The sequence below is a fragment of the Vanessa atalanta genome, chromosome 5 (genome assembly GCF_905147765.1).
Source record: "Vanessa atalanta chromosome 5, ilVanAtal1.2, whole genome shotgun sequence".
Lineage (NCBI taxonomy): Eukaryota > Metazoa > Arthropoda > Insecta > Lepidoptera > Nymphalidae > Vanessa > Vanessa atalanta.
In genome coordinates, this window is record NC_061875.1 from 1,731,147 (window position 1) to 1,756,459 (window position 25,313).

The 25,313-nt window shown below is 32.7% G+C and overlaps 1 protein-coding gene across 5 annotated transcripts in view; it reads left to right on the plus strand.

Annotated features, from left to right (window-relative positions):
- The window catches only part of LOC125064330 (afadin), a 59,858-nt gene that overhangs the window by 6,411 nt on the left and 28,134 nt on the right, over positions 1-25,313 (plus strand). For 4 of the 5 annotated variants that reach the window (XM_047671305.1, XM_047671309.1, XM_047671308.1 and 1 more), the window contains exons 3-9: positions 8,351-8,481; positions 11,079-11,187; positions 11,738-11,928; positions 13,475-13,631; positions 14,051-14,176; positions 14,598-14,755; positions 15,730-15,811. In XM_047671305.1, the coding sequence (XP_047527261.1) occupies positions 8,374-8,481; positions 11,079-11,187; positions 11,738-11,928; positions 13,475-13,631; positions 14,051-14,176; positions 14,598-14,755; positions 15,730-15,811 (931 nt within the window). In that variant the 5' untranslated portion in view covers positions 8,351-8,373. The remainder of the gene's footprint in view (positions 1-8,350; positions 8,482-11,078; positions 11,188-11,737; positions 11,929-13,474; positions 13,632-14,050; positions 14,177-14,597; positions 14,756-15,729; positions 15,812-25,313) is intronic. The other variant, XM_047671307.1, reaches the window with a different exon arrangement.

Here is a 25,313-nt window from a genome sequence, read left to right on the forward strand (position 1 = left end):
ATATATATATAGAATATTTCCAATAGAATTATTAATATTATGTATGAAGCCATTTAGCTCAAAAAACGATTGAAATGCTTTTTTGCCTTAACTGGATTTTGAGAATGGTTAGCTGGTACGAAAATATTCTATGATTTCCATCGGTTAAATAATGTCAGTATCAACTTACTGTGGTATTAGAGTTTTTATGGACAAATGCGTGAGACAATACGCTGCTGCACGATGCTTTGGTGCCTGGCTCCGATCACCCCATAACCCTGTGGTCGATATCCCGACTCAATCATTACGTTTTTATTATTACCCCGTCTAAAATGTCATGAAGGAAAACGTTGTTTACTTTAAATATTTGCTAAGTTGTAGTTCAGATTGTTCGGTAAATTTGCTCGGTTATTTCTTCTTATTTTGTTTTACAAATACGCTTTAGTTATTCATACTATTGTAGTTAATGTTTAACATTATCATCAATCGGTCATGGTCATTCGTAGTCGTACAAAAGTCGAAGTTTGTAGCGTCTTGTTCTCATTGTACGTCCGTAGTTCGGATTCGAGAGTGGCTAGACGTGGCGGTGGCTCGCCAAGTCGCGAAGCTCTCACTGACGCACCGGAACGAAACCCGACTGCTAACAACTGCTGCCCTACTATCACTTTGCCAACAACTCTCTAAATATAAAGTTACATTTGCGAGTTTTTTTTTACTGAAACAGATTAGATTTGCTATCAAAATCTGGTTAATTCTACGAAATTTCGGAGACAAATTGTACAATCTTGTTTTAAGATATTTAAAAATGTTTTACAAAAAATAAACAGCTGAAACTTAAAATATGTAAAAAATTCATTTAGATTTTAAGTATTTTGTCACGGCTAGAGCACAGTAAGATTCTCGTTTTTTCAAGTTGTTATCGAATTATTAATATTAAGAAACACATAAAACGATGATAAAAATGATTAGCTTTCGATGAATTGTATACTAAACAAAGTGATAATCGTTTGTACCCGGGAGTATTTTAACGATTCAAGATAATCTTAATCAGATACGAATAAAACACCTTAGTACGAACATACGATATAGCGAAATGTAAGCAGTAATTTAAATCTATCGAGTAATGGAATGTGCATTGTGCATGTATCTAGTGACAGGTGCACGAGAATGTAAATAAAAAACCGTGTTAGCGATACTCGGGATAACATTTTTAATGGTCATTTGCAAAAGGGGTCGATTTGTTACAAATGTACACAATCCTATCAAATAAATATACTTCTTAGCTTTTTAGCTAACTTTGAAATATGTAAAAAATCTAATTTACGCCTTTATCTCCTAATGTATTGTTGGTAATTTTTTTTGTATGGTTAAAACATTTAAGAATCTTTTTACGTATGGAATTCCAAAAAAAGAAAACGTTAACAGTATCATAAAACAAAATGATCCTGTTTTAAAGCGGTTAATTTATTAAGGGCTTTGTAAAATGAATTTGAATTTAAAGGGTATTTAGTGAAGTACTTTGTCGACTCGACTACTAGCGTGCCTTCTATATGAGTCATATCCTACCTTTAGCTCCATGCTATTGCATTCCATTTGTGTAATATACATTGCGACCTCTATTCTATAGGTTATAAGCTAATTATTAATACGCATTGGAAATTTTGAACTCTTATAACTTACTCCGTTTATAATGTCACCTTGTGCATCAAAGATGGTACCATTAGATTATAAATGGTGGTCTAAAAACTCGTTGACCCCATACTACAAGGGCAACAAAGCGTTAATGCAACTGTGAGAGCAGGTTTTATAACGTTCGGACGCGTCTTAGATAAGGCGTGGGTTGGATGCATCGGCGACAATTACAGAATGCACTACGCTGCATACATTTGTATTACGTGATTCTATAACAGTAATCAGTTACATAACCTACATGGGAGTCTTCACACAGGGGTCTTGTTCTCATACTTATTTCACACCGCTCGCATCATGCGATCATCGTACGAATCGCAGACATCAAGTTTCACGATTCCCGTAACACGATTTAGACGAACACAGTCATACGTATCGTGTACGTGTGTGCGTTTGTGACTTGTCACAAGATTCGCTGTGCATGAAGAAACCGCTAGGATGACCCGGCTATTACAATATAATAAGGCAATTTTATCATTAAATATTTCATACTTTTTATTTGTATATATTAAAAAGCGTTACATTTGGATTTTAAAAGAAGGTTATCGGACAGTTGGTAGATAATATGTGTTAATATTAAAATATAAAGAAATCAGCCCCATTTTTGAGTGATTCTAAGTTTTGAGATAACTAGAGTAAACACTAATAAAATATAGCTAAGTGATGAAGGTTGATGGTTAAGGCAAAAGTTAAAGCGAAGAAAAAGTTAATTGTGTAAAGGATAACATCTAAAAGATGAGAGACACAAAATTGAAAACAAATAAAGAAATGATCCATGATAACTTTAGAGAACTTAAATTTTCATCGTAATATGTATAGAGGTAAGTTTTTACTGTCTGTTTTTGTGGTTTCGTGCAAAAACGTCTGTTTCAATCGATATGGAACTTTCACATTATTTTAAGTTGTAGTGAGTTATAGGATGAAAATAAGCTATATAATATTTTTATGTGTAGTATTTTTTGATAATGTCAACGTAGATGGATAGAAAAATCTCGGTCCTGGTGTTTCCTTGGCGATCGATGCAAAATTATTTTATATCCATCTCTTATGGACAGTCACAAAAAAGTATAAATTTAAACTTTAGTTTAATATTTACCATAGCACTTATTTATATTTATCATATTGATTTTAGATTTAGATTTTAAATTTTATATAAAGAAGTCTTCTGTATAGAAAATAAACCTTTTCACTTTGGATCGGTGTTTAAAGATATTCAACAATATTTGAATAAACGCACGAAAAAGAAAAATATAATAATTAGAACAATATAGCCAATAAAATTGTCTAATTTTAGCGATAAAAATCTAGTAAAAGTATACGAATGTTAGATACGTCTTCCTGATGGCCACGGCAGAGATTAGCCAACTACGCAGAAAATATATTGCACAAGCACCATGTCCGCAAACAGGCGCACTGTCATAATCAGACATGACCGGAAAGAGTTCAGGCGCAGGTCCAACGGCTCTACGTGCTATGGCATTCGTTACATCACATTTGTGTGAGCTGACTTAATCGAACCTAGACCAATTATAGCTTAGATTCATGATTAAGATAAAACAACAAAAGTAAAAGTCGAGTTTAACAATTTTTTTTATTACCTTACCTTAAATTTTTTCACAACGAAAAGAATATTTTTGGAGTGAGTTTAAAAATGTAGGCACATTTTGGTATCGAAATTTTTAAAATACCAATGGTATGTATAAAGTGTTTTGGTTCCAAGGGTCGGTGTAATGTTGCGATACGTCCACTTGTTACGCCCCTATGCACTTGCTGCGGGGGTCGGTGCTCAGTTCACAGTTTTTGCACCCCTTCGTTATTTAACTTAATTTGTTCCCACGATACGCTTAAAGCCACGTTTACGTCGACGTTCATAAATCGCGTTATTTCCACTTCTGACACACAAAACATTTTTTTATAATTGTGATTAAACACAGACAAAGATAAATTTGTGCACGTACTGAATGTTGTTAAAGTTTATAAAATCAATCTAAGTGTTAAATAATTTAACACGTTCAATTGAAACTCGGCTCAGAAGAAATAATTTTAATTTCGTCGCTCCGGTTCAAATTGCGCTTCAGTTTATTTTTAAATGTAAAGTTATTAACTGGAAACGGAAAAGAAAAGGTCATACGACTGAAGTTTACACTTATAAAAGTAGAATTAAATACCATAATAAAATATAGCGTCGCAGCACTAATAAATGTTCTTTTTAATATAATTATTTTACACTTTTTACTAATTTCTCGATAGTGGCTTAGATTAATTATATACACAGACTTTATTCTTTTAGGAATGTTTATTTATCTTATCATTACATTATATACAGATGTTGGTAAATTGTTTAAATTAATAGCAGGTTATTCGATAAGATTTCAGTTCACGATATTACGATTTATTTGTGTAGATAAACATTTGAATACTTACTGTGATCATCGACAACGTGCAAAATTATATATGGTACTCTTGGAAAATGAGATTTACTAAGTTAATTTTCAACATAATTTGCCAAAAATACCATTTAGGCGCTTACGTCTCTCTCTTTCCAATGATCATATGTACTCACAATTTCAATAACTTACCTGCAGGGTTATTCTGTATCAAGTCAACTTATATCTAATTCGTAATATGAAAAAAACTACTAAAACAACGTCCGTACATAATTTTTTTTGCGTGTATTCTTTAAATTTTACGATTATGTTGCAGTCAAGCGCATACAGCTTTTTGACATTTCACGATCGTTATTCGCGTGAGTTTTGGGTCTGTTTTATAGAATAGCTCTATTGATCTTCGAATGTAACGTTCTGCAAACATGCCTTTTATGGCTTATCATATATATAGTTTTACACACGAGTTTACCATAAATATAAAAATGTTTTTTTTTTTTCGTAAATTGATACATAGTGATGAGGAGATGACGTGAACGTCGTAAATTAATAGTTGTACATTTTAATGTCAATTACTTTTGACGAAATTCATCCATGTGCTTTTTTTTTCAATTGCATTTAGTGCAAAGTATTTTTCAAATGATATTTTATAATTTAATAAGTTTTATTTTATTTTGATCTCGTATCAATAATATATTGATTTAGTGTGGGGGTATTGAATTACATATTCTAAAATAAATATTAATCGCGAATAATTATCTCTGGGCACTCAATCACGTTCAAAATTCTGGACAGAATCAGCTGACAATCGCTATAGAGTAACATTAATTTTAATTAAAAAAAAATAATCAATTTATCTTAGAACAGGTGATACAAATATCTACTATCTACTCGTAAGTAAGTCGTAATAAATGTTAATTAAGTGGACTAATATAAGAAATGAAAATATGTTGTATCACGGTAATTGAGTCTGTCCAGTTAACATTTTCTACGTGTTTATTTGTCAATATGTTACATAGTCGTAGTATATAAAGAACAGATATACTTACGAGAAGGAACAAGGTCGGCGGCCAAGCGTGAACTTCCGACACGATTGACAACTTCTTACCTATTGCAAAAGTAGATACTATTTAAAATAGAACGCGTAAATAACGATACATGATACTTTTATTACTTATACCATATACAACATTATATTTAATTAAAAAAATATATTATGTCTCTATTCGTTTGCTCTCCCATCTGATCCCTTTTATACGGGTTTGTAGTAGGTGCTTCAGTGACACTTTAAGGGATTGAAGCATTTTGTTTCGTAAATTATATGCAATAGATTTATATAATAATTATTTGACACTCGTAAACCGTACAGTTAATGTATTAGACTACCATTTATCCGACTTTTATTTCATAACAATGCGGTTTTTTTTCATTATTTTTATTTATATGATTTTAATTATTATACGTGTACAATTGCGAATTTATTTCAAAGGGATCTCTTCGATTCAACTTTAGAGTGTGGTAATAATAATATTTTATTTATTCTTATTTAATAAAAATAAATAACACTATATAATATGTTGTATATAATAAATACGAAAAACTTGTAGCATAGATCAACGTACTAGTCGTTACTGTATGTATCGGCAGGTGTAATCGTTAAACTTAACGTCTTTTTATGTTAATTAATTTTTATTTTAATTTATTTTTGTATTCCTTAATTATTGTTGTGTGTTGTTCCAGTATTAGTCAATAAGACTCGACCGAAAGAATTCCAAATAGAGTAATTTGCTATCACAATCATATTGAAGAATAATCCGCATTTATCGCGGGAAATTGATAAGACGTTATGTTCGGTGCATTTAAGTGTAAGTGTATTAAACAATGACTATATGTAGTTTCATCGTCTAAGAAAAAACTACGTATATGAATAAATCACAGCCGATATCCACGCACGCTCAGTTACATAGCTTGTGACTGAATTTATATTCACTCGACACGCAGTCATAATAAATTTGTCCGAACATTTTGTTATTTATCAAGATTTATTTTCAATGAGCTATAATGTATGTACTGTTGAGTCTAACGAATATTTTACTAATTGAACACGTATGTAGCTCGATCGTACATCGTAGGGAGTCGAATAGCGGAAGCGGCTTTAACCATAACAACGCTGGCTACGATTACTACCGGTACCGGTTAACACTAATAACGGCTCACGGATAAAAGTGAAACAAACACGTTTCCAAGTAACCAGAATATTATTTGTTAATACAACCAATGACTTCAAACGTTGATAACAAACTGACGTGGTTATATTAAACTCAAGGGTAACGTAATAAATTTTTATTCAGTTATAATATAAATTTAATGAAAATTTAGATTAATTTAAGATAATTAAAATACAATATTAGTTTAACTATTTTTAGGACTTCATGCTGGTAATGTTTACTTGTAAATAACACCTCCTGTAGTTTAGTTTATTTAATAATACTAGATACATGAGATATAATAATAAATAGATTAAAACAATAGCTCTTGAAAATGCCAGTGAAGTCGGCTATTGAATAGCTTACTTCATATCGTAGTCGAATAAAAGGGAATGTTAATTTCGTTTAGGAATTTGCGGCAACATTTTCCCAATATTTATAAGAGGCGCGCAATTTACGGCGTCGACGTTCGGTCGGTCCATATTCCATTCCAACGGGCCATATGTTTACGTTATAAATACAAACACGCGTGTAGGTGCGCCGTGCGCCTGCTCATGACGAATGCCAGTTACCGCCCACTTGTAGTATTTTCTTATTTTCACTGCTATTGATACACTAAGATAGAAGAAATTGATAACGCCCAGTATCGTTGGTCAAGGATTTTATAGTATCAACTATTATTTCAATGTTTTGATAATATTATTAAAAAAAAAACTTAAATAAATTTCAATTCAATTTATTTTAGTGGATAAATAGGTTATGTAATTACGTGAGTGTTAATTTTTTGGGATAACTTCGGGATGTGCGTTGTCGTTGATTGCGATCCAGTTAATTATAATTACACCGACTTGACCGGAAGTCGGAACCGACTCCAAAACAACTGATTAGGTACTGTTAAAATTAATTACAAAATTTGCTTGCTGATTAAAAATATGTTTTTAAGTATGTATATGCAAAGTTCTGTTTGTTTTTTTTTTTAATAAACGACATATGATTACTAAAGTACTTAATGTTTCTATAGAAGGAATGGGGTAATGAGGCATGCCTCGGTTTATTGTGACATTCCTGATTACAATTATTGTTATGACTTAGATTTAGCGCTTGAAAAGTTCTGCCGTCGCTCGTTCGGAATTTCGTAACCGCTACTTTCGAAAATGATCCATAATTTAAATCATTGGACCATTTCGGCTTGGTATGCTATTGTTTTGTATTAGTTCCTGATCATTCGTTTCTTGGTGGTAGGTACCACCCACTCATCAGATCTGATGAGTGGGTGGTACAGACAGATGACAGATGATCTCAGATCATCAGTCTCCAAAGAGCAATACTTAGTATTGTTGCGTTTCAGTCTAAAGGCTGATTAAGCTAGTGACCACTTACCATCAGGTGACCCAATTGCCCGTCAGCCTTCCTATATCATAAAAATAAATCATTTTATTTTGACTATAGAAGCCGACTGACTGTCGGATATGTACCATACAACATGTACATTAACATTTTTTCTTACATAAATAAACAGGAGTGTATTTTCATAATGATTTAATCTAAACGTTCGCCTGTGTAAGTTACGTTATAACATTATCTGAAGCGTTGATGTTGTCGAAATGGTATTCCTTAATGGTAAATTTAATATAAATGAATGAAAATACCGCTTTATCGTATTTATCTAAATGATTTCGTCCATTATCTGTAGGTATCTGTTTACACGTAGGTGCGGCAGACTTTACTAACATACTATGCTTTTTGAAGCAATTATATATTTCTGCTAATATTATTTTGTAGTTAAACATATTGTAGTATTAACTTAGTTTTTTATATATTGCGTCTGTTATAGTAATGTAACTTAATTGTTTGGATAGAAAATTTACATACTCCTTGGGTTTGATTGTTCCAATCGGTTCTACTACAGTTTTGACGTATATTGTAGACGTTTAATTTGACAAAACTTGTACTGATGTGTAGTACACACATTTTCCTAAAGAATTTTATATAGTTATCGTATAAAAGTACAATGAATAGCGTGGTGTTCGTAGACTTATATGTTTAATTTATACATATATCAAGTGATAAATTATTGCATATGTTTTCCAGGCAGTGCTTGATGCGGTGACAGGATGGACGCGGCGGACAAGCGGATGTTGGATCGCGAGGCGCTCCGCAACATGATCCAACAGTGGAACGCCAACCGCCTCGACCTGTTCGAACTCAGTGAGCCCAACGAGGTAAGCGATACGAGACTGCTTTATAGAAAGAAATACTAACATCGTATGTGTATATATTTAAAAGCATAGAACGGTTTATTTGCTTCGTTTAAGAATTCATTGATAACGATATTTTAAATTCTTATGTAGCTCAGTTGTTCATTAAGTGCAACAGATTTTTTGTTCGAACGCGCCAATCTTTTGTCAATCAATCAATCGATTCAAGATTTAGATAGACACTGAGAAAGGTTGATATATAACATCTTAGCTCTAAAGATTGTTGGTCCATTGGTGATTTAAGATATGGTTAATATGTGACCACTTAGATGGTTAATTTGCCCTGACCGCCTACCTATTTTGTAAAAAACAAAATAACTTCACGCTATAACCCACGGGGGCGGAGCAGTAATGTTTAACACGGATAAAACCGTGCGGAGCAGGTAGTGAATAATATTTTAAAGCTAATTTTTATTCACAGCCATTTAAATGTAGCATTCTTATTCTTAAATATAGCGTATGCAAGTTTTTATTTTGCTAAGATCTAATTTTATGGATGTGAATGCCTCTAAGGTTAGAGAAAGACACGTCGAAGAAATAAATGACGGACTGGTTGTGTGAGGGATAGTAGATGGAAGGGAATAACTGAGAATATACCCTATTTCAACCATAACAGGAAAAAAGCCAAATAAACAACATTTGACAGCAAATTGACGTGATATCATTGGTTGAGAGCTTGATTAACCATGATATTTACTATGGATTTGCGAAAAAATTGTGTTTTTGAACGTCGACGAAACTATTATCGAAATTTTGGAAGTAAAATTAAAGTGGAAATAAGTCGTTCAGTGTAATAGTGTTGTATTATAAATAAAGGTATATTAATCATAAACTCTTAATAGTGCATAATATAGCAGAGTTATTAGCAAATCACATTAAATACGTTTATATTTTTTCCTATTTGAAATAGGTTATAGAGATAGAAAGGTATATACGAAAGAAAACAAAAGTGCGTCAAATTGTAAAAATATTTGTATATGAAATAAGGGCAAGCATTTGATCGATCAAATATAATTTGTTGATGATGTACAATCATAACGAAATAGTAGAAATATGTAGTAATTTATACGTAAATTATTGATATCGCATGATATTTATAAACGTGAGTAATATGATAATAAAAAGTTTGCGTAGATAAAAGTTTGTCAGCATGCCTTATCGTACCAAGAACGGTAGAGATATGAACTCTTCCGCTTGCGTATTGCTGGGCTACCTTAGTTTTCATTGTTTACTTTGTCGCTCGGTTACAGGTTTCATAACAAAGGGACTATGTTATAAAAATTCCTTTTGTGTGACGTAGGTGAGTCTTCTGTCGGATCCGATGTCATTTTAACTGTAAACACTATATTATGTACTTACTAAAACATTGCGAAACTACACAACACAACATGTATGTATGTATGTACCGAATAATACATAGTATATCGATACAAATAAATAAAATTGGCATTTGTATTTTTTATCTGTATTCGGATTATTAATAGGAGTATTCTAAGAAAACTTTCGAGTACTTACATAGAAACGCCAGCGCAAAAACAAAATCTACGAATGCGCAAATATAGATAAAGTTCCAACTTTAGTCTTAATTTCAACAAAACGAAGCGAAAACTGCAGAACACAGCTAGTAAATTATAATTGACAAATAACAATCTATATCGTTTTCTCACACTTACAACTCCAAACTGAAATATTTTATACTATTATCGAGCATTCCGCAGAAACCGTAACGTTTATAATTTATAACAAATTCAAATATTTAGACCTGTCATCTGATTGTCACTGCAATAATAAAAAGTATTATTTTATCTGTGCAACAATCAATGAAGAATTATTCTTGTAATTCTAATAACTATCCAGATACTTAAAGGTCGATGGTGACTAATGGCTTACAAGAGATAGATCTATCCCACGGAACGAAGTCAAATTTCCAAAATAGTTAATATTAGTTTAATAAAAAATAAATGGCAACAATACCGTTAGAGCATATACACACTGACCATACAATAATTTCCATAATATAGGAGACTATTATTATTATTTAGAGTTGACGCATCGTGTAAACTGCATAAAAAACCGATTTGGCAGACTTTTACAGCCGGACGCTTGCCTGTCGCTATCTCTTTGGGAATGCCTTTGTTGGTGGATTGGATAATCGCCAGTTGCGTGGTTAAGTCGTTTAAATTCTAATTAAATAAATTGATGCATACTCTAAACTGTAATTCTCTCTTATGACCGCCACATGCTTAGGAGTGACTCTACCAGAACCGTTTGGTATACATTATGACCGTGCTCAATACTCTATAGATAATCACTATACTGATATTATAAATGTGTCTATAACTTTGAGTGTATGTTAAAATTTTACGGCCAAACTACTGAAACAAATTAGTTTGAATTTGTTACGAGCAAGCTTGAACCCCAAGGAATGAGCTACTTTTTATATCTACCAAATGACGATTTCCCCCTAAGACGCGAAAGAAGTCGCGGGCGACATCAAGTTTTAGATAATCTAATGTCATTGTCAATTTCAAATAAAAAAATGTGTATTGTTCGTGTTACAGAACTTGGAGTTCCATGGTGTTATGCGTTTCTACTTTCAAGATTCGGGTCAGAAGATAGCGACTAAATGCATTCGTGTCGCCTCAGATGCTACTGTTAGTGATGTTATTGGTAAGTGCAAATATTCTTTAAAGATATGAACTATACACGCAAGGTTAAAATTGAAATAACTAACTATATTATAATATTAATGTTAAAAATATTTAGATTCTAAGAGACTTACGGTGTTCCTAAATGCAACATTAAACTAAAAGAAACATCCGGTTAGGTTTTCATGTTTCAAGGCAAAGATCAGGATTTATCCCTTGACATTCGATTATATAAACGAAATAAACAAATATAATGTTGTAATCAGTATCGTGACTGCAACTACTCCCAGCAAGCTAACGGCTAGCAAAACGTAAAAAGCTATTTTTATTAACAAACAGCGTTTAAAACAATTATAATAAATGTTTTTTCCCGATACCTTTCCAGATAAATATATTTTTAAAGAATAGTATAAACTGGATCAAAATCCGAAGATAGTAAACAAACTGAAACAAGTGTGAAGCGATTTTACTGTATGCTATTAAAAGACTACAAACAAAATTTTTAAAAGCAATCAAATATATTATGTATATTTTATGAGATTAATCCTGATATAATTATCATTTCTCTCCAGAAACGTTAATCGAGAAGTTTCGTCCGGACATGCGGATGCTGTCCCTGGGCTCGTACTCGCTGTGGGAGACGCACGGGCCGGACGACGAGCGCAAGCTGGAGCCGCACGAGAAGCCTCTGCTCGTGCAACTCAACTGGCATGCGGACGACCGCGAGGGGCGGTTCCTACTCAAGTGCCTTACGAACAATGAGGTGACTAATGACTTGTACTACTGTAAATAATCATATGTTACATGTAAATATTTGAACATTTCGATGGTATGGGTTTAAGCAGTATCATAGATTCACCGCTTCCAAAAGTCGGAGGGTTGTCGTTCGAATCGATTTAAGATATTTTTGTTAAGCGTAACCGACAATACCATTAGCACTCAACGTCGCCAGTTAAAGTATTCCTGAGGAAGGTAGGCGTTAAACTGACCGTGAAAGTCTACGAAAACTTTTCCCTTGAAGTCTTATTATAACTCACTGCGGCAGCCGCTAATAAATTGGATTACAGCAAACGAAGGATAATGATGTCATTTTATGTATCTATAAATAATAAATATTGCAGGATTTAGTAGACTATAAAGTCCGTTCATTAAAAAGTTTCGAACTATGTAAACAAATATGACGGTTTGACGTAATCTTTCAAGGTCAATCTGTACTTTTTCTCCTAACGAAAGCTCCAGAAGCGTAAACTAGCGACCAGCTTATGTTTTTCTTTTAACATAACATACTACATATATATTTGGTACATTTTTAATTCATTATCAGAGTGATATATTTTTATAACTTTGTAACATTGTGTGTATTATTTTACATATTATTATTGTAACCGCGATTTCATAGAGGAAGGCGTAGTACTGTTGTATTCGATAGGACATTATTATTAAGCAAAACATTGTTTTAAATTAAAATGTGTATAAAATGACATTAAAAACGCGATGATACCTGTTTAAGTTACTGTTTCAATGTTTATGATTCAATCAATGCTTTTCGTTTACGTAAGAAACTTAACTATACCTTACTAATGAACGCAGCGGGTAAATAAGTTACCAATTACAATCTTTTTTTTTGCATCAGTTATTTGAAATTTTAGAGAATTATGCATAGTTGTAACTTCTATTAGTAAATAAGTTTTTATAAGTAATGATGACATTAATGAATATAATGGTTTTTATTGTTAATGTAAATATTGAATTATAAGAAACTAATTGACCAATTTGTGCTCTGTGTTTTAATATTCAATTTCATGGCACAACCATTGGCTAATTATTTGAAATAAAAAAATAAAATGGGATAGAATAGTATATATATGATGAAAGCATTACGGTAATGTCGGCTACATCAAAGCTTATTCAGCACATTTTAATTTTTAATACAGTACAGATACAAAAAACAAGTTTCTTAATTTAAAAGAGAGTGAGATTTAACTGAGGTGCTTAGACAGAAACGAAAGTCATTTAAATGCGTTCCAACATCTAGATGTATTATATGTATATTTTAAGGAAATAAATGTCTATAGTAGTATGTCACAGACTAAACGTTCGTAGTTGCTAAGTGAGGCGATAAAAACCCAGTTCGTAAAAATCTGGCACATAATTTTATCACATCGTTAGAAATCCATTACATTTTAAATTAAAACATTGATATATTTTTATTATCAAAATTATGATTTAACATTAGTGGCCTTGAGCAAGCGTGTGAAGGAAGACATATTGTAAGTAAGTGATTTCACTAATAAGTATCTTCTTTACAGCTTCCTTTATCAACTGTGAACGAAAAAGCTGATCAAAACTTCAAACGAAAATTATCGAAACGAGAAAAGAAAGAATTGAAGAAAAAGGAAAAATTGTCTCGCTTAAAATCTGACACAAATGATGAAAATCGTCCCGTCGCTGAGAAACTATACACAGGTATGTATATTAAATTGAAGATCGTCTTTTTAATCACTCGATTAGATTTTGCAATAAATGAATACCTCAACGTGTTTGTTTAAATGGATGTGACGTCAATTTATTGTCATTAAAATTCGTTGATTTTTGACATAAGTTGTAATTTTTTTTATAATGAGTTACAGTTATTAGTACTCGTCCGCATAGTTTGGCCATTTGTTTAATGAATTACGAGTAAAAGTTATCTTTGTCCCATTAACGACACAATCGTAAAACATTAGAGTCCGTCCCGACGTTTCAGTGTCACTTCACTTATTATTTGAAGTCTAGGAAAATTTTGTATAATTGAGGTTTTAAAAACTTAACAAATTTGGTTTCTATCGATTGGAAAAATGAGTGGATTGAAATAATACATATGGACCTCCAACATTTCTGCGCAGAGCTGCCGGAGACGTCGTTCACGCGCAGCATCAGCAACCCCGAGGCCGTGATGCGGCGCCGCCGCCAGCAGAAGCTCGAGCGCAAGCTGCAGCAGTTCCGCTCCAAGGACGGCGGGCCCGACACCGGTCAGCACACTCACTCCCCGGACCCCGCCCTCCTTAATGGAATCGTTATGTGCCGAGGGAGTCGGAGGACGAATCTTATAGTGATCGTTTTATCATTAAGATAGATGTTCAGAACCCCTCTCACTTTTATAGTAACATTTTGTGAATTATTTTTCATGTGTCACGCTAAGTTCTACCCTGTAGAAGATTTTCATATTTCACTTATTTATATGAAGAAAGTCGATGAAGTAGCCATCGAGGTCACCGATATTCTAAAGGAGAATATTCAAATATTTATAAAAATCAATGGTTATGTTTACTAATAATTAATATAACATAACGTCAGTCATATTCATTTGCGTACGTCGAAACACGGACGCAAACGAACCACGGCTGGCCACGGCCGAGTAGGCGTTGACGTTGGCGCCCCCCCCTCCCACAGGCGGCACGCTGAAGATCTACGGCTCGTCGCTGTGCGCCGACGTGCCGTACAAGACGCTGCTGCTGTCGGTGGGCGACACGGCGGCCGGCGTGCTGCGCGAGATGCTGGACAAGTACGGGCTGGCGCGCCACGACCCGCACCACTACTGCGTCGTGCAGGTACCCCACGCGGAGCCAGCTGTGTTTTGCCCGAAGTTGTTTCTAAGAAACAACGCTTCCGTCACTTCGGAAACAAATTACTTGAAATGTTTCTTTTTTGCATTTATTTTTGTAAAGTTGAGTTAAAAAATTTCGTCGCAATCTTGTCTGCCTATGTAAGAGTATACAGAATGTATGAATGAATGTAGACATTCTAACCTTGCCGTTTCATCAATTCAAATCATTTGTAAAAAGTACATTTGTAAAGAAGGCATATTATTCGATACAAGATTATATAGATGATAAAAAAGCGTGGAGCTAATACTCGTTGACTTCCAGGCAGGTATATTACATAAATTTATATAATTGTATTATTAAGTAACTAATTAATAACTGTATTTTTAAATGTTAAAAAAGAGTAGCTATACTGAATTTCTTGCCGGTTCTTACTGTTGGAATCGACATTCCGAACCGGTGGTAGCTTCACTTAATATAGTATATTCAAAAGTGCTTGTAAAAGCCTACTTGAATAAAGTATATTTTGATTTTATGTATTTTCATACATAATGAGAACCTAATTATCCTCAAATATTTGTATGCAAGAGCGTGTACCCCAAAATAGCAATACCTACTTAATATCGTTGTGTTCCGGTTTGAAGAAAAAGTGAGCCAATGTAACAATAGGTGCAAGGGACATAAGATCTATAATTCCCAAGGTGTGTGTCGCATTAGTGATATGAAGAAAGATTAATATTTAATAAAGAACCAATATATATGGGCAGTTGTGACCACTTACTATCAGGTGGCCCATTTACCAGTCTGCCTACCTATATGGCATAAATACGATATTGAGTAAAATCGAAATGAATATCTAAAATTGCCCCAATGAGAATTATTAACTTATCTTCACGATCATGCTTCATCTCAAGCACAATGTACGATATTTCCAAGTCGAGTCGTACATATTTTTTTTTACTTTATTTTTTAAAATGCAGGTGGACTCGGCCGACAACTCGGAATATATCCTAGAAGACGACGAGTGTCCTCTCGCCATTGTGATGACGCATCCCCACCGCAGTGAGTATTTCATATTTATTTAGTAATACGGTTCAATTAAACATTTTGTTTAAAAAATATAAATAAAAAAAAGTAATTTTCAGCCAGCCAATCGAACCTTAGATTTATGTATTTTATGTGATTTGCTAACAGCTCTGCTACATTATGCACTACAATCAATTCCACTTAACTGTAGGTTAAGTATAACTGTGGAATAAATTTGATATAAGTATCCACTTGATTCCACAGTTTCGACGACAAATTGTCACATTCAAAACGCCATTTTACGTTAATCGATAATTCGATCGATAATCTTGGATGATGAGGTAGATATAATCTTCATTAATATAATGACTGAAGATGAAGATGACATAAAACGGATAAAAAAACGTTAACAGCTAGTAGATCATATTGCAAAACGCGATCAATGATATCGCGTCAAATTAATTAAAAATATATTCAATTGTCTTTATTTTTATTGTACTAGAGTTTAAGAGTAACGTAGAACGTAGACTTCAGTGTTACTTGGACGTTTGAAGTAGTTGAGGAAAAACGACGAATAGGCTACAGTTTGGAAAATAATATTATAGTCATTGCAAGGTATATAACTTACGAAACATTTAATTAAAAATATTACGAGAGAAATATGCGGTAAAAGTGGGACCAATAAACCTCTTTCGACCAAAATAATGAATTTCGCAAATACATATGTAGAAGTTACGTCCAAACATACATAAAAATATATACAAAATATATACATGGAAATTGAGAATCCACTCCTTTTTTAAATCGCTTAAAAATCAGTCTTGGTAATTTCAGCTCATAGTGCTTAAAGCGATGAAATTGCGACTGTATTAAACTATCGAGCGAATTTAAAGCTGCCTGCACTAATTAACATTTACGCTATTAATTATATACATAATATACAATTATCAAATGCCATCGATGCGACTTTTCGAACGCCTGGTATTGGCGTGACAAAGTTAGTTACACGTTGCGAGGTAGACTATTAATTTAAGGTAAAAATCATACGCGACGGTAACGTAATCTAACTGCGCGAGGCTTCGTTAACATTTGTGCATACATCAAGAACTTGCTACCCGTCGTTGCATATGAGGCGTAAAGTTATTAGCAAGTGCAATTCAATGTTTATAATTGAAATAATTATTCAATTCTTTGACTGTATATATAATACGTCAAATATTATGTACTACTATCATTTGTTAAGGATTAAAATACATCATCGAAATCATTAAATTAGTAAATATTATTTCGTATCTGGTGAGTTTTTAAACTTTGTTATATATAATGAAATATGTCATTTAAATAACAAATAGTCACAAAACAAGCGACAAATATATTAGTTTTCTATCCTTAAACATTTTTACGGCTAACAGCAAATTTATGGAGGAATAAAAAAAACATCTCTTGAGTTTCGTTAAAAATGATTCATGTTTTTGTCTAATAATTATGATAATTTAGGCATTAAAGTTATCGTAATATTTGGTTTTGTAAATAATATCTATGTATCTCCGAATGTCAATTATATATAAGAATGTAAACTTAAAATGATACCGGTTAAAATTGAAGGTACAATCGATCTTTACGAATATTATGTTCAAGACCGTAGCAGCTCGTAAACGACGTAAATGTGTATGTTTATAGGAGAAGGTAAAGATTATGACACTACGATTGTTCCACAGCGGGTTTGTGGATAAATGGTACAGAATGACATAAAATATTACCAGAACTCACAATGTTTTCCGTCGGAGTCAAATTCTCAGTTTGACGAAACGCCGCATTTTTTTTTTAAAACGTCAAAGTGCTTTCACCATAAATATGAATTTTATTGACGTATTAATAAATTGATAATTACCGCACTAGGCGGTCGCCCGCGAAACTTTGTGTTTATTTAATCGAATTTTTAGAAATTTTGAAACCTATGAAAGATTTTATTTTTATTTTATTTCGTTGTAAACTGCGAGACATTCACCTTCATTTGGTGTATATCGTAGTGGTTCACGCGATTTTCATTTTTTTTTTATAGTGTAACCGATCAGTAACTTTTTCCTCTCTCTAAAATTAATTCTTTGATAAATCAAACACATTTTGTTAATTGCAATCAAGAATCCTCTTTATTTTTCTGACCATTTATGGTTGGAGCACTTCAAAATGAGACCATAAACGACTTTTTATGCGTGCTGCCATCGTCCCATAATCACTGAGACAAAAATCGGCTTACGCTATTAATATATAATATTTGTATTCGCTTTTGTTGCTTCACTGTAATGTTCGAGTAAAAAAAAAGAACTTACATATATATTATAAATGCTACTTATAATAATATAAATAATAATAAATATAACTTTGTTAATTTGTTTGTTATATAATATGATAAAATTTCGCACAGACGTCGTCAAGAGTACAGAAAATAACAGTATACCTGCATCCCCCCCCACGTACTAAGTATGAGATATGAATATAACACCGTTGGTATTTAAACAATTTGGCTTCTAGTTGTTTGTCTTTGAATTTATGCTTATTTGAATTTTAATGAAGTTGATGTTACGGTTCCCGCATGAATTATATATCAAAGTTGTTACAGTAACTTTAATGAAAACAATCTAAAATATAAAATATTCTCTTAATTTATATTCAAATTTTCCACGCCATGTTATATCATAACTCGATACATTACTTATAAGCGCTATCAATTTGCTTATTTTTGCATATCTGTAAACAATAGAAGATCCAATGTAAATGTAATGTGTCTGTTATAATGTTTGATATTTCTCAGTTATTCTTTTCGGTAAATCGGTAGAAGTTGCATTTGGTCTACAAACCAACATAGTTTGAACTGTAAAACTACCAGTTAGCTTATTGAACATATGAAAAATTATGGAACCAACTCCGTTTTAGAAAACTATGTATCAAATCTCCTTCAACAAACTTCAGGCAGGTCGCTATTAGCAGATGTTAGTTATAAGTGTATGTGTGTGTAGAAATTAGCAACTCTATTACCATAGCAATCTATATTCCATATTATAAAGTGACTAATTTTTTTACACAATATATCAGTTTTTCTTAAATACTTTACGTGTTGATTTACCAACAACGATAATGTTTTATCACTACACATTTTAAAACAAAGCCAACCCCGTGGCATATGTATATATGTCTAAACGCGTTAATCTTAAGAACTACCGAATTTTCATACAGTTTTCGCATGGGTGGATTGATGAGGAAGGCTTAAGTGTATAATTCAGTAAAGTTTTGTGTAAATTGGTTGAAACATGACGATCAATTGGGACTGGTACTGGGAGCTTTACCGATGGCAAAGCATAATCCCATAGATAAATAACAAAATATTATATTATTGATGTTTTATGTATTATTCTACCCGTGCGGAGTCGGGACGGATAGCTAGTTATTTATGTTATAATTTAGAAGTCATAATACTCCAAAACTTGGCTTGAGTGAAGCTGATGGAGTCGTGTTTTTCTTTAGTAATGCTAATGAAAGGAGTGGCTAGCTTTCCACTACTACTATACTAACTATGTACACCTTAATTTGGACGGTTTTACAAAGAGTGCCACTTAAACTTTCTTTTCTAAAATATAGGTCGTGCATATATATACATGCTTGTTTATAAATTATTCAAATTTTCCAGCAATAGTAACTCGAAGAGTTTAGCAAGAACGATAAATAAACCTGCATTGATTCCGATATCTTAAACTAGTATTAATATTCAAATAGTTCAACTATGTCGCAATTTGTAATATGCTTAACGTTTATAAACCCGATCAATAAAATATAAAATTATTTATTGTTTGCCACATGTCATATAAATTTAGGTGATAGGAGCTTATTTAGTTATTTTTAGGCTTAATTTAAATAAACTTCTAGATAAACTCGATCATTTAAATAGGATTCGACTTAGCTGACAAATACAGCTCAAGGAAAACTCTTCACTAGTCGTTAAAGCACGAAACACCAGACATTTCTTAGTGAATAGTTGTAAGCGCCTTGCTTAAATCATCAATACATCTTTTAAATAAAAATGCTTAAATAACTTATGTGACCATTTTATATCTAACTTATTAGAGTCCACTTTTAACGGTTCACGTAACTATAGACACATGAATAGAATATCGTCCCGATGTGAACGCGTAATTTGTAAGCAAAATTTTAATACAAACTTTACTCAAACAACATGTTAATATTATAATACTTAAAGTTGTTGACTACAAATTTCATCGAGTGTACAAAGTTTGAATTACTGTTATTTTACCATACACTTTGCAAAGTTCTTGACGCACGAAAAGTAATCCAAACTTTCAAGTTTCACCTCTTATTAAACACGAGAACTCAGATATGCTTAACATACTATACAAGTTATTAACACCATATTAATTAAAGGAGTCATTTTGACTCCGTGTTAATTGCAAAAATATATCCGTGTAGTCTAACAAGCTTTGGTATCGTTCTGAATCAGCCGTCACACATCCGGCGACCGTATCATCGGTACGGGCCAGTCGTAGAGCGAAGCTAGTTTTTCTCAGTCTGTGGTCATGGCAAAGTTATTCGCGCGTAGACTTCTGGAACGAACAATGCTCGTTGCGGTTCACAATGGGAATATATCAACGGGAGAGCGCGGGCGGCAGGACGCGGCAGTCGTCTCGCAGACGTCGCGCCGCGTGCCGCCCGCTCCGCGCACCTTTCCGAAATGGATTGGGGCATTCGTCGTAAGTTGGAACAGAACAAGTATTCTTAGCGCTCGCGACTTTGCGTTCCAGCGGATTCGGTCACTTCAGGCGCTGTCGCCGCGATCGAAGCCGATAGTAAACAAACGCATGTGGCACCACGGAGTAGTCCGACCGGTGTGTCCGCAGATGCCGGTCCACTTGCCTGTGTTGGTATTTTTAACTCGTTTCGCGGTTCGATGCCCGTTCGTTCGCCGAATCGATATGCATAATACCGTCCTTGAAGGTTTTACTTCGCCAAAGTTTATAAACGTGCCTATGATTCCTTAGGGCCATAAGTTTAGATCGTACGAACTTTCGCCGCACACTCGTAAGTCACAAACTTGTTTTGAACTTTGCTACGCATGATTTCGTTCACTTTCTTATCTTCGGCCACTTTCTAATCCACCGTTTATCGTTGCCAATAAAAAGGTCGCAAATGTAATCGCGAACCAGTTTTATTTGCCTCGACAAAGGACACTTTATAGACCACTAAAACGACGTCTACGAGTAATTGACCTTTAGCTTTGGCGAGATCATCTCTAAAGTAACTTTGTGTGTATGCTCGGAGGTATAGTGCAAATTACAACACCATGTCACTATTCTTCGTAAACACTGTAACAATATATTTTTCGAGTATTAAATTGATTTAATTTTAACTGAATTTTTCAATGTACGTCTTGCTTTATTGCAATTATAGTGCTTTTGTGCTTCACCTTAATTCGCTTTGTCATTAACGCCTAGATAAGTTACTTTTTAATCAACAAGGTATCTTAGTACTATTACTAGATTTCGAAGTGATTGTTGTTTGTTAATATATTAAAGGGATCATTGTATGTACTTCGTTTGAATATAACCATATATAGCCCATTCCAATCGAAGTAGGAATAAAGATAAACACACCTTATATTTATGTACGTATTTCATGCGATTTGCTAATAACTCAGCTATATTGTACACTATTAAGAGTTTATGTTTAATATATCTTTATTTATAATACAACACTATTACACTTAACTACTTATATCCAGTTTTATTTTACTTCCAAAATAGCGATAACAGTTTCGTCGACGTTTAGAACGCCATTTTTTCGCAAATACATAGTGAATATCATAGATTAATCAAGCTTTCGACCAATGACATCGCGTCAAATTGCTGTCAAATGTTGTTTATTTGGGTTTTTTCCTGTTATAGTTGGAATAGAGTATACATAATATGTTAAACTAGTAGATATATCTTCATTTTGTTAGGGAAATTAAATTCTATTCGTATATCGCAAAGTACTTGATATATGATTGCAATAAACTTTTGATGGAAGTATTTATTTCTAACATAAATGACAAGAATGCCCACAGGTATTTGACCCAATAACCGTATAAAACCAAGACAAATAGGTCGTATATTAGCTCGGAAACAAGCCCACGGAAAATAGATGTTTTGTAACTAATTTTATTCTGCTACAAATAACCAAACAAGGTTCTAAATGGGTAGTCAGAGGTACATATTGAGTAAACAGTATTGCAAATGTTTTTTCTTCGTTGCTTTGTCAAAGCAATTATTGTAATACTTGCGATTGGTTGATCGTTTGTGTGACTAAAGGGTCTCGTCGTTTCAAATCTGTTTAAAAAAGGATTAAGTCATGGTAATTACTAAATCTTAATGTAGTTTATTTATCTGATGACTAAGTAAGGGAACGTGTACCGGAAGAGACAAAAACATCCATTATATCAGGATGTACGAGTGTATCGCTAAACGCACATAATACTGCGTTTGTCTCGCTACCGGTCAGACCTAAATCAACTACATAGAGATTAATAATTATAATATATTTGTTTGTTAACCCGCTCGCCGTTACACGTCTACTTAAGCGATATAGACTGATTTTATAGAACAATCAGTACATTGCTAAATTCTTCTTATGAATGAGTTCATCTAAGTTAACCTACCAGGTGTTGTTAGCTCCCCTTCCTTAAATGTTTTCCTCATAGGGACTGCTTATATTAAAGTGACTTTAAAATAGTAGGTTCAATCTTGACTAGGATATTGTCGCTCCAACTCGTACAATTATGACTATAACTTGAAGGTAAAATAGAAATATGTATCAGTAAATATTACGCTGGCTAAGTCTATTTTAGACTTTTATGTTAACATAATGTGTACTATTGATGTCTATAGTGTTAGTAGTTTTGGATGATTCTAGAAAAAAAACATCCAAGTAAATCTTCCCCTTTTACACCTTAAATTGATATTTAAAAAGGGATATTTTTACTTTTATTATATTAATGAAAGGTAAATTAGGAAATAGATTATCTGACATTAAGTGGTTTTATTTCCACTGTAAAAGTACACATTTCTTCTTAAAATTATCGATACACTGCCAACTCAGCTTCAGGTTTGTAAGATGTTAAGGGTCTGTCTGCAATGGCACTTACAAACGAATAATATTTATTTGTAGAATAAAGTCCTACTTAAAGGGTGATATCGAATATATAATATCAGTTCATGTCTTAAGGGTTTTTTAATACAATTGAATTTTTGCAAGTCTGTATAGTGCTCGTCAGAATAACACGAAACAAATATATATATAAAATTGTGGTCGTATTTTAATGCTAGTTTCACGTAGTTGTTCTTGGGAGATAATATTCTATTGTAGATCCGAGTGTTACAGCGTGATTATAAACTCGGAGATTTCTCACAATCTCTTTATAACGCGTATACATTTCGATATAACAAATATACTTTGTTTTAATTAAAAAACTAAACGAACTCAACGGTGAGATTTGTTGAAATCCAGACTTATTATCTTGCGATACTTATAATCCACTATGAGTAATATTTTCATTACAATTTCAAATGTCAATGTGAAAGGTACAAAATCCAAAGGTACTTTTAGAATTATATATTCGGTGTTTTCGATTTCCATGAAATATCAAAATATAAAATTATTTTTTTATTTGTTTAATAATACCAATAGGAGTCTATAATTATCGTGTCAGGAACTATGGTTATAGTTCAAAGTTTTCAATGAGTGGATACACAACGTAGCGGACGTGCGGAATGACCAGAAATCTTGATAGAAGATCCTATCTCAACGACGTGACGTGAAAGCAAGCGAAACATTGATCTACAAAAGGGATGAACTGTCTCCGTCAGTAAACCCTATTTCGTCGAAATAATGTACGCTATAGAATTATTAATACAATTCTTGTATGGCGGACACGCAATCTATTCGTTACTTAAAATCATTATACCTAGTAATTAAATACAATCAAGAGTTTTAAGTTATTGAATTCTCATATACATATAAGGTATTTTCGTGGAAACATTGCGTGTTAAAGGATATTATGGAAGTAATGACAGAATGAAACGATCGTATCCAGGTTTGAAATACAAATATGAATAAAATACATAAAAAAGCCTGAAAAAATTCCGGTTCTTCTCAGGTCTGTGTTTATTTCCGAACCGGTATGTAGTATATTTTAATCAATAAGTAATTGAAATGTTTCTATATTGAAAATGCTCCTATATTTAATATAGATTTTGAATAACGATTAGTTTTTTTTTATTATTATTTAAATACGGTATAAATACAATAACTACACGGTACAAATGTGGAAAAAGTATTTTTTTTTTCTATTTTTTATTTTTTTTTAGCGAACTAGGTACTACAACCTTTTTTGAATATTTTTAGAACAAAAGATCGTGGGCAAGGTCTCACACCTTATCTCTCCATTATTTGCCTTCGTTTGTTAATAATATACATAAATAGAATGAGACTAATTTGTTTTATACACAGTCACTGTTTAGTTATTATAAACGAGCTAATTACTTTAAAAGCATCTATTAAATTAAGCTATTTTATACGACCTCATTTTAAATATATAACACGTGCATTTTTAATAGAGTATTCAACCGTTATTAGATATATTTATATGATGTCTGATAAACTTTATAAACTCGTCATTCTCCTAGTTTGACAAAAAAAAAATAGACCCGCTGAGTTTCTTTCGCCGGTTCTTCTCAGGTCAGGGTGTTTCCTTTTGCGAACCGGTGGTAGTGTTTAATTTGACTATCAATAAAGTCAAATTTAAGTGTAATGCTTAAACAATGTCGTGTGTCACCTTCTTTCGAATGTTAATTAATCACTTAAACTGATCACCCTAGAAAGAAAAACATCAATTATAAGCAAGACAGTTTATTAGTAATGGTCACTAGAGGGTCCCGACCTTAAACATGCTATGATATAATAATGGAAAGGAATATTATTTTCAATTAAAAAAAAAAAAACAAAATACGATGACCATTAATTAGTAAATTAGCTTTTAATAACATAAGTTATTGCCTCTAAATTTATATTGTTTATAATTAAATAAAAAATACTACTACTAGACTAAATTTTATTTAAAATGAATAATTTCGTATATTACATGTTAAAACTTTACCATCGTCGTCGGTCGTAAAAAAGCGGGTTATTTGTATCCAATATTCTCCGAGTCCCGAAAACTACGTTGGAAACGTATCACGTCCCACTTTCGTAAAGGTCACGTCCTAACGTCTATTACGTTATGAGCTCACTACTGTGCTAAGGATAATGGAAGATCATTTTATTTACACTGAGATATACTTCAAAATAAAATACATGACTTTATTATGGTCCCGTAATTCTGCAATGATTTAATCTTGTTATATCTATAAAGAGATAGCTGATTACGCAAAGACCATTGTATATTTTGGCGTGAAATTCTACCATGATGATATGATATGATGAAGGTTTTTCGATA